The sequence below is a fragment of the Neodiprion lecontei genome, chromosome 1 (assembly GCF_021901455.1).
Source record: "Neodiprion lecontei isolate iyNeoLeco1 chromosome 1, iyNeoLeco1.1, whole genome shotgun sequence".
Taxonomy (NCBI): Eukaryota; Metazoa; Arthropoda; class Insecta; order Hymenoptera; family Diprionidae; genus Neodiprion; species Neodiprion lecontei.
Window position 1 is genome coordinate 805,554 of NC_060260.1, and position 11,013 is coordinate 816,566.

Below are 11,013 nucleotides of genomic sequence, written 5' to 3' on the forward strand. Positions count from 1 at the left end.
CTGGCTTTTACTTATACTTGGTTTACATTTAAAAAAATAACAAACGGGATTTCTCTTTGGCGCTACTGTAACAACTGTAAAAAAGAAAGAGAAACAAAAACGTAATGATTTCGTACGAAACGTTCGTAAAGAATTATAGATACAGTTCTTTCTAATAAATAAATAAAACAGTAATAATATAACGATGCCAGCTATTTACATTGGGGTAGGTAACCTTAAATTAATAAATATCCATAATCGCTAACCGTACACACCGTCGAGAATTTGGTATAATCAAGCATAGTAAATTTCAATGAAGACCGTAAAATACGATCGTTAAGCCACACTCGCTATACTCGTGAAATATATTTCGTACGAAAACTACAATTCGGTAGTTTCTAATTTCTTGCCTAGCGGATTATTAACCACTGGGTTATGGGCCCGAAATTGGCCTGGTTCTCTGCTAAGGTCGTTCTGTTCTTCGGTACCGCTGTCTATGCTGCTGCTGAAAAATAAAGTACAATCAGAAACCTTCCCTTACAGTATTTAGGTATGTTTGAATTTATTCTCACCTTGCCAGAGAACCAGTCCTTGGCTGAATGTAATAAGGTTTGCTATCACGCCGTTGCCCTTCGTTGAGGTTCGATTCGTTCATAATATCTTCGTTGTTCAGAGCGTTTTCATCGAGAGAATCTCTGTCGGACATGTGACTGTGATAAAGCGTCAGAATTTTATTTCTCAACGTCAGTAAAACTTGCTCACAAGATCATGTGACCGCGTTCGTACTCACCTGAAGGATTCGTCATTCTTAAACCACTCATTTTCATAAGCGTGCATCCATATCGGGTTAGATCCTTCCATGCTGTGCTTATTCGTGTTTGGTACCCGTCCAGGACCGCGGATGAACTCGGAATCGGTAGCACCTAAAGATCAGCATTTTAATTCACATTATAAAAACCGCAGATCAGAGAAAAGAGACTTACTGAACGGCAATGCTTTCGCTGCTTTCAGCTGTCGTCGGAACGATGCTCTCTGTGATAGGCACAATGCTATGCAGAGTATTAACAACGCCCCGAGGAACAGAGTCAAAGCCAAGAGCCAGAGCGTCGTTCCGGCCTGTTCTACTTGTACAACGGCCTGCGCCTGGGCTGGCTGAGTGTCAAGAACGTTGAACTCCTTGAAGAGACTATCCAGCTTCTCAATGTTGCGATCCACCAGTGCCAAGACGTCAGATACCTCGAGAATCGAATTATCCTGACGATTGACCAGATGGATATAGAGATCAGTTCTAGTTCTATCCACTGACCCGTCTTGGTTTTCGTGGATCTTGTAGTCGTCAACGTTAACTATGGCGCCTGTCACGTTACCCAAAACTCTGCGGAAGATTGACAAACCGTTTCAAATGATTCGATATCATATGTGACATTTGCATCTATACAATTGGTTATTTACTCACTCGCGGAATGTTTCAATACCCTGACGAATTTCCGGTGGATGCTGTCGTAAAACGAATCGAACGCGCTGATCTTCTCTTAATAAGTATATGAAAACTCGCGCTACGTCATTCAGGCCGTCCGTGTCGTTTGCTAGTACCTGTCAATTACAGAATTATTATTGTAATCAATAAGTTCCATCGGTATGTGCTATTAACACAATGAAATTACCACGAAATCAAAGTATCCTTTCATCCCGCGCTGAGGATCGAAGTTGAGGCTTACTGCGCCGGTGATTCTGTCGACCAAAAAAGGTTGATTTTTCACATCATCAAGACCCTCGGACAGTGTCATTTGAATTTTACCAATCTGATAGTAGCTGACTGCTGCGTTGTCACCTGCGTCCAAATCTACAGCCTGGAAAAATCAATACGTTCTTAAATCACTCTTCGTACCACTTTTACAATAAATCAACTTCTACTAATTACCTTGACTTGCATAAACTGCGTTCCAAAATCTGCTTCCGTTGTTACTCCGCCGGTAAAAACTCGTCTGATAAATCTCGGCGGGTTATCGTTGATGTCGTTGACCCCGACGACCACTTTTAGCAACGTGTCGTCAGCCGCGTCGAAGAAACTCTCGTTAGCGGGTATCGTGTTACAGTCTTCTGTGGCTTTGATTAGCAATAGATGCTCCTCTTGCACTTCGCGGTCAAGTTTTTTAGCAGCCTGTAAATCAGTCAGCGAAATGTTTTTTTTTCTTTCGATCATGTTCACGGGGAAATAAAAGATTCAATTCCGTCCTACTGTTAATTCGTGAGAATAGTGATCCAGATTGAACGTTTCGTCGTCGTTACCGCCGACTATGAAATAGCAGACTTGGCTCGGGGGATCGTCTAGATCGTCAACCTCATCCCTATCGATAGTCTCCGGTAAAACAACGCTTTCCGAGCCAGCAGCAATCTCCTCGGTGAAATGAACATTGAATACATCGATCAGAAACTGTGGCTCGTAATCGTTGATGTTCCTGACATAGATTATTAAGTCCAGATCGGAGCTGAGCGGTGTAGGTATTCCCAGATCATAAGCTTCGACACGAATCTATGAAGGTATTGTGTTAATGGAACGTTTAGAATATGAAACCACTTGAGAATTAGAGAATCTCATTCTTTCGCATATGGGGGTTTTGAAAATTACCGTACCTCGTAAATCTTCTGGGTTTCTCTATCAAGCGGAAGCCTCAACGATACGACACCGGTTTTGTCGTCGATCAAAAACGTCCGCCAATGACCAGCGTGATCTTGTTTCAACCTATAATGCACTTCTCCGTTCAGACCCGTGTCACTGTCCGTTGCTTCAACCTGGACAACGATCGATCCTACGGTGACGTTCTGAAAGTATCGAAAGCTTCGTAAATATTCACTCCTATTATGAGGCTTATATTAACGTGGAAATGACAAACTCTATTTACCTCAGCAACTCGAACAGTGGTATTATGCTGAGGATTAATGAATACGGGGGCGTTGTCGTTGTAGTCCAAAACACAGATGTGAAGAGTTGCTTCAACCTTGTTGACTGGACTCCCCGAGTCTCGTGCCTCGAGATGCAGACTGTAATTTCCAAAACGTCCCTTCAATGATCGTCGTGCTGTAACTCTGGCGGTCCAGAAATCCGTCTGTTCCAAGTTGAAGAAGCCTACAGCCGAAGATGAAATCTCAATTACTGTAATAATTAGTTCACGGTAAGCGTGGTTTTCAGAGCTACGCACTCATTTCGTTGCCAGATAGAATCTTGAACGTCACGCGACCGTTAGGCGTCGTTGGATCGTCGGCGTCTTTGGCTTTAATAACGGTAACTGCATCCCGGATCTCGTGAAATTCAGAGATACTTACGCAGCTCTCGGGTACTTCAACGGTTGGAGAATTGTCGTTTACGTCAAGTACACTAACGCTGTATAAAGAGTATATTTCATTCGAGATACGAAAAGATATCACATCGATGCTGCGCAGGCAGCAATGAAAGAAATCTTACTGGATCTGCTTGAAGGCGTTTCTAGATTCTCCGGCTGTGTAACCAAATTGATAGTTGTCCCAGGCTTCGATCACCAGTGAATAGGAACTCCGTGTTTCCCAATCCAGAGCATCGGCTACGGTGAGCGATCCAGTCTCAGAGTTAATAGCAAACTTTCCCTGTTCGATGACAACCGAAAATGAGTTTCCAGTCAGAATGATAAGGCATTTATTCAATGGTAGAAAATGCTCACCTGTGAAGACATGCGATCGAGCAAATATGTTACTCTGCCAAAATCTCCACTGTCTGAATCCATCGCATCAATGACGGCAATTTCCGTCCCCACTGCCGCATCTTCACGGACCGTCAAATTATTTACTTCACTCACAAAGTAAGGATTGTTATCGTTTTCGTCTAGTACTTGAACATACACTTCAGCCAGGCTAGATCTGTGAATTACAAATAGTTTTACCACTGTCCAAGTAGATGATATTCACTGCGGAGGTATCATCTTGAAATCTTTACCTTGGTGGTATGCCGGAGTCTGTAGCTTTGACGGTAAGATTTAACCAGGAGTAGAGCTCGCGGTCGATTTTGTTAGCTACAACCACCTCTCCGGTTTCAGCATCAAGGTGTACTAGTTCGATTATCTCTTTAGGCCCTTCTAATGAGTAACTAATACTTCGATTCTTATCTGCATCATCGGCAACAATATTCGCTATACCGACTCCGTTTTTACTGTTCTCAGTAACCGATCGCCTGTAGAATGGTCTCCGAAACTTCGGGTTGTTATCATTTTCGTCCTCGATTACAATCGTTAGAGTTCCTGTGAAAGAAAACTTCATTATAAGACAAGTGAGATCCGAATAGATTCATAATCCCAAATGCCACTCCAGTTTTACAATACTCACCAGAAGCAGTTTGCGGTCCTTTTATTGAAGCCAGATCCTCCACGACCAGGCCGAGTCGAATCAGCTCCACTCTTTCTCTGTCCAGGATTCGCACAACCCTCAAGAGACCGTCTAACGCGTTCAGCTCGAAGGCGGCCAAGTAGTCGTACTCTTGAACACGGATCAGAGTTCCCTCCTCGTTCCTGGCCTCTGAAGAGTTTGGATCAACTCGGTAGCGTAAAACCGGTGCAATATCTGGGTCGTTAGCAACAATGCGATGCACATAGGCACCAACCTGTATACAAGAATTCAATATTTGGATCGTCACGAGTCATTTTACTGTTATTTATATTCATAACTCGATTGAATCGCTTGCCTGAGTGTTTTCCCTAACAATTACAGTTCCTGGGTCGATAAAAACCGGAGGCTTGTTGTTGACGTCAATAATTGTAATGTTCACCAAAACATCGGCGGTTTGCTGAACCTCAGTTCCACTGTCAATAGCAATTACGTCTAACGTATATCGCATCGTTTTCGGTGACGTCAAATCCGGATCCAAATTCGACCCTGGTGCCACACTGATGACCCCATTCTCGGGACCTATTATAAATTTGTCCCCAGCACCGCTTTGGATACGATAAACTATCTTATTGTTTGGAGCCGAGAGATCCTTATCCCAAGCCTTCACCTATCCCGTCATAAGAGGTTATTGACATATAACTTGGCATCAATGAGTGAAGCAGTTTAGAATAACGTCGCCTGTATAGTACCTGCAATATCGATGTACCACCGGGCACATCTTCCGGCACATTTTTCTTGTAGAGCGCCCTCTCGAAAGCTGGGGTGTTATCATTTACGTCCTTGAGATAAACGGTCAATGGAGCGTCTGAACTAAGGCTGGGAGTTCCCATATCCCGGGCTCTGACCGTCAAGCGAAGAGATCGTATCGCCGTTTCTCGGTGTCCCTGGCTGATGGGCAACGCTTCATAGTCCATAGGATGCGCAGGTGTGATCACTCCTCGTTTCGAGTCAATTGTAAAATTGGATGAAAATTCGCCCGCCACAAGGGCATAGATGATTTCGCTGTTTCGCGTGCCTGCAATAGGTATAGAGACGTTCGTTTCTGCTATTCTATCCTGTAAAATTCTATCACCAAAGATCTCGAACAATACTAACCGTTCAAGTCAATGTCAAAAGCTTCCACGATAAGGGGAGACTCGAAGCTATCTTCATTTTCAAGCAACACAGCTTCGTATTTGTTCTGCAGAAATACGGGAGGGTTGTCGTTGATATCATCTATGCTGACTATTAGTTGTGCGCTGTTTCTGTTGCCCCTGCCGAGGTCGTCCCGGGCTTCCACAGTGAGAAAGTGTCTGGACACTAATTCTCGGTCGAAACTTGGACCTGTCTGTTTCACCGTAATCACACCGGTTACGGGATTAATGGTCAGCCTGGAAAAAATTTATAGTAACAGCCCAGTTTCTAACAGCGCAGTATTGCGGTATCAATGCAGCAGTTCTTACATATGCGCAATGCTTCCTCCTAGATTCGTATAACGGACACCCTTCGTCCCGAAATTGCCATTATCTTGATCCATAGCTTGAACCCAAGCAACGGTTGTGCCCACCTCACAGTTCTCCGGTACCGAGACCTCGTAAGTCGCGTTGGTGAACTCGGGATAGTTGTCGTTTTGATCTCGAATGAAAACAGTCACTGGAACAACGCTGTACTTGGCTCCGGAAGTCAGAACCTCTTTGGCGACAAGGGTCAAGTTCACAACTGCAATTGAAAGTCATTAATTCATCGTTGGAATTCTTTATGGTATAAGCAAGTTGAGATTCGCCGATAGACTGACTGACTGACCTGTTCGTTCTTCGAAATCCAGCTTCGAGGAATCTTTGACCCGAACGAGAAATGTCGCTTCATTAATACCGCGAGATGGTGTCACTTCGAATATCCCCTGGTCATCGTCGATGAACATTTTAAAGGTACCGTTGGTTCCCTGCACAGCGAAAGTAGGATCAAACGCGCTGTAATTTTTTCGGTCTGCATCACATTCGGATCGTATCTTACCAAATCATGATCATAGACTTCCGGGATCGCTTCTCCAAGTATCGTAACAGGCGTGTTAAGAGGTGCGTTTTCGTTTATCTCAGCCATGTACGAAGTACTGCGAAACGTCGGTGTCTCGTCGTTCACGTCCGTCAGAATGACAGTGACCTCGGTAGTCACCGACGGCGCTGGAACGATCTTTGAAATTTCCGTCGCAGTGATCTCTAATATGAAAGCACCCTGGCTGTTATACTCCGCTTCTCGATCTAAATGAGCCCTGGTGAAAACGTAGCCGGACCTAGCGTCGATATCCATCAGCTGGCTGGGCCCCTTCGTAATTCGGTAGGTAACCTTATTGTTTATACCTCTGTCACCATCGATGGCTCGAACTATAAAAAGGCATACATTTTTCCTTGTGATTTGTAGTTAAAAGGAATTTAATCGTGAAACATTTCTGGCATACCTCGAAGAACAGGTGTACTGATAGGCACGTTTTCGCTAATTCTAGTGACTGGTGGAACGAATATGAATTCCGGAGGCTGGTCTTCCACGTCCTGAACTTTTACCAGAATTGCCGATGTCCCCGTGTTGACCTATGATCAATAACGGCGATTAGCACTATTCTCACCGCACATGAAACTAATGATAAGGAGAAGAGAAATATTCATACCTTTTCATTTATGGCACGATCCACAGCGAGAATTCTCAACTGGTACAGATACTTCCTTTCGTAGTCAAGAGGGCCGACCAGCCGAATAATTCCCTTTCCGTTCACCGTCGTAATACTAAAGGTGCCGTCGTCGCCGTCAAGCTCTTGGAGGTAGTAGACGACTTGACCGTGAGCCCCTTCGTCAGCGTCGGTTGCTTCGACGGTGGTCAAAACACCGGGTCCAGAGTCCTCGCGGATGGTGAGGGTCGTCGGATGCGGCCGAAAAATTGGCGCGTTGTCATTCGTGTCTTCGACGAGGAGGAGCAGGCTCTGGGTTATGTAATTTCCATCGCCTAGCCGACCGTCAGTCAACGTCAGGACTAGAGGGTACTCATCCCTAGTCTGAAAGACAGAGCAACACCCCGACATTCAGAATCTGGAACCACGAGCTCAGGACACAGCCTCGGGAATAGCTTACCTCTCTGTCGAGCTCCTTGTTCAGGTACACATTCGCCTCATTAGAAGTTATCCTCTCTACACGTATCACATCGCTTCCCGGCTGTTCGCGGAGCCCAAAAGAAAGCACATCGCCGTCCGGGTCCACCGCACGCAGCCTGTATATTAAACTACCTGCACGCGGTGTAAGATGAATTTATTTTTTCGTTTAGCAGAAGTTAAGCGGTTTTCCAGTCTATTCGACGTATTGTTCTACTCACCGACCGGTGTTGCCGGGCCTTCCTTCAGTCTCACCACGATTTCTGTCTGTCCGTCGATAAGAAATCTCGGCGGATTATTGCTCGCCGAGCACGAAGGAAAAAGTAATAACAGAGTACAGATCAGTAGCCGTAATCTCTTGATTCTTGTTCTTTTGAATGTATGGCAAGGGTGAATTATTTTCACTGCACCGGCTGTCGTCATCGCGATTTAGATTCAAGTCCGTGATCACTCGTTGACATAACTCTTTCCGTTCTCTCGTCTCTTTGATGACTACCATGAACGCGGCCCGGGGAAAATCACTTTCTCACTATTTTCGAATGTCTATTCGTAGTCTGAATTCAACTCGTGTGAATTAATGGCCACTTTGCGCGAACTCAATTAGCACCGTCAAATTCTCAGGATCTGTGCAAGCTGCAATTGTATGAAAAAGAAAGTTAGACGAGACGGTAAATTTCTATACGGTTTTTTCCGACACCTTCAAACTGACGATGAATTAGTTCACAGCAGCCGATGGAACGGAACTGATTCTCACGATCATTCGCCTCGGTTCAGCGAATCTTAAACCATTATAAAATGACCCGCTCCGTTTAAATGATCAAATTTTTTCTTCAATATCGCACCGGATGCGAGTATACGTGCTTTTGAAAAACTATAGCTCTAAGGATAGCTATTTCTTGAAGTTAATATCTCCGTTACCGCGAGGGCCCGAGATTGAAAAATACGAGAATCTAGTTAGAATTGGACAAAGATAAATCTTTCAGTCACCGATCCTGTTCATCTTCACTTCACGGAACATTTCACTTAGCCAGGCGATTATCCACGATCGCGATGTAAGCACAGAGTACCTAAACAGTCTACCACTAAACACTACGTGAAAACGTTGAAGTCAGAATGGAACCTATTCTGTCTGTTTCTGCTGATTCCACGATTAACAGTGGCCGAATGTTTCAAACTGAACTCGTCAGCTGTGTGCCATTAGGTAAAACTGTTATAATCGTGAAGCGTCAGCAGAATTATAACTCGAGCGCATTCCTGACGAAAGTAGGACAAACTCCAGTTCTTAATATTGCAGGATCAATTATCATTATTCTTTTCGTTTGGGCAATAGCCGCGTATATAACAATTTAGCACGTAGCGCATTTGACGTATGGAGCACCAAAGTTCCTAAGTCCCTCTGTATGATCCTCTGAAGATCATGATCTCCTGGTACTCGGCGCACGCCTGCGCTCGTGGCCGCGCACCCAGGCTCGAAAAGCGTGTCCAACTTGGTCTTCGTCCCGTTTTCCCCAGCGTTCATCACCGAGACATTATTTCCTCGGCTCTCCTTGACCTTGGATATAGTACGAGAGACTTTCTCCCGAGCATCGAAACACCAGGCGAATAAACACGATGGACTTACAATGTCGCACGTTGACGTAATGACTATCCGATGCATAGTAGCAATGAGGCGAGTGAAAGTTCCACCTTGCAGTGATGAGAAGGAAGAAATCCTCTTCCCATAGTTACGCGAGTTACCTGTCCTCGAGCTACATAATATTGGTGTAACTCAACCATCGTGCGCAGAAGCTGCTGTTGGAGTTCTGCAGGAAGGATTTTCCTCCTACATCGTTACACGTATATTTGGAATGTTGAATTTATGTTCAAGGACTGGTGCTCACGCGTACGGACGCATCTGGTCTGCTTTCTCTCCCCGTATGACCTCAAACCGCAACATTTTCTACGCTTCTATACCGATACGATGTGATTTCCACTCCGGAATTACCATGGCTACTCTCATTCCCTGCTTGTGTCCATCAAGCTTAACTACCCATTTGCAAAATTCAGACCCTGGCAATCCGGTGTGCTGACTTTCGCCACGATTAAGGAGGAGGCGAAATACGAGCGTGCAACTCCGACTTCGACGCTGAACCCAAACCGTAAAGCTACGGTCAAGACCGGTTAGTTCAACGTTAAAAGCGTAACGTAACGTTTTTATATCAACGGTATTATATTGTAATTATGCGTCACGCGCAGTCCAGCAGATCCAACGCTGCCTGAAATTACCATGATAGAATGTTGAACAGCAAATGTATAAAAAAAAGTATAAAAATAAGAATACAAGGCTGATGAGAAAAGACAATCGACCCTTGATAAATAATCGGTTGATCATTTGCTTACAATTAGCCTTGAGTAAATATTCCTCGAGCGTACTGTAATTACGGCGTCTCGTGGTCGAAAATTCTGCCTAATTAATCAGCTTGTTTTTCCAAGCAGAGAGCGACTCAAAACAATTAACGCTCACGACGTGAACGGGGAAGCAGGTCTTTCACGTATACACATACGTGTGGCCAAAAACGGTTTGGAACAATTTAAGGTCGACGTTATAAGGCAGGCAGGGCGTAGCGGATACAGTTCGTGCACAAGCAGAACGACCTGCGAAGAGTGCGAAGGAGCCATCTGTTATCTGGTATACGTACACTCGAATGCGTGAATATAGCCTTCAACTACAAATTGGCACTTCAAAAACTACTGCGAACCCATTCACCGCTCATAATCCAGCTGCAGTAATTTATGATATTTTGTCTCGTTCCTTTAATCACGACCTAGTTAAAAAGACGATACAGCTCGAGACCATGCGACTCGTAAGATTTTGTTGGGCAGAAATTGCGAAAAAATCAACGAACGATACAATGCAAATATTTCACTTTTACGTAGAATCATGGAGCATAGAAAGAATTCGTATAACGAGTCGATTGCTATACTCATACAACAAGATATATGACTGTAGTGCCCGAACGGCCATTAGCCAGCATTGAATTTATGCCGTTTATAATCTTATACAATTATCTGACTTCCGGACGTCGGCCTTGCAGACGACTGACCACCACTCGGTGCGCTCCCTCGACCACAACGGCAGGGGAGCTCGAGCTCCACGGCGCTGCGGATGACGAGGAACGGTCGTTTCCGAAGGCGGACTCCAGGAACAGTCGTTGGTTCAACAACCGCACTCAATTGTCCGTCCTTTTCCTCCTCCTGCGTCGTATGCTAATAGCACCAATCCGTTTTATTTTAATTAATTTTCACCGTATTTGCAGGACTGCCGGCTCCGATTCGCTTCTTCTCTCTTCAATTTCGTGCGAATGAGCAGTTGCCGCTGCGCATGTGTACGTAAATCGATTTGCGGTATGTCTGCATGTTCCTCTACACAGGCAAGCCTTGCAGCCCGCAGGTGTCCAATATCGCCCCTCGGGGAACGGCGAGGCACGGTGCTCTCACCTGGATACAATGACACGCGTAGCTATCGA

The 11,013-nt window shown here is 44.9% G+C and overlaps 1 protein-coding gene across 2 annotated transcripts; it reads right to left on the bottom strand.

The window, feature by feature from the left end:
• Window positions 1-342: 342 nt before the first annotated feature.
• LOC107228057 (cadherin-23) lies at window positions 343-8,227 on the bottom strand. 2 transcript variants are annotated; one of them, XM_046736949.1, is made up of 25 exons: window positions 7,729-8,227; window positions 7,491-7,642; window positions 7,034-7,414; window positions 6,827-6,956; window positions 6,385-6,752; window positions 6,175-6,313; window positions 5,835-6,090; window positions 5,488-5,762; window positions 5,082-5,407; window positions 4,688-4,999; window positions 4,333-4,606; window positions 3,947-4,247; window positions 3,675-3,870; window positions 3,443-3,600; window positions 3,180-3,361; window positions 2,883-3,106; window positions 2,614-2,802; window positions 2,219-2,512; window positions 1,901-2,140; window positions 1,644-1,829; window positions 1,436-1,572; window positions 963-1,354; window positions 770-902; window positions 552-674; window positions 343-484 (listed from the first exon to the last, which is right to left on the bottom strand). In XM_046736949.1, the coding sequence occupies exons 1-25, from the start codon at window positions 7,928-7,930 to the stop codon at window positions 361-363; spliced, it is 5,694 nt and encodes a 1,897-aa protein (XP_046592905.1). In that variant the 5' UTR covers window positions 7,931-8,227; the 3' UTR covers window positions 343-360. The 2 variants fall into 2 exon arrangements, with proteins under 2 accessions (XP_046592905.1, XP_015524888.1); XM_015669402.2 differs by having other exon boundaries at window positions 552-689; window positions 7,729-8,225.
• Window positions 8,228-11,013: the final 2,786 nt, after the last annotated feature.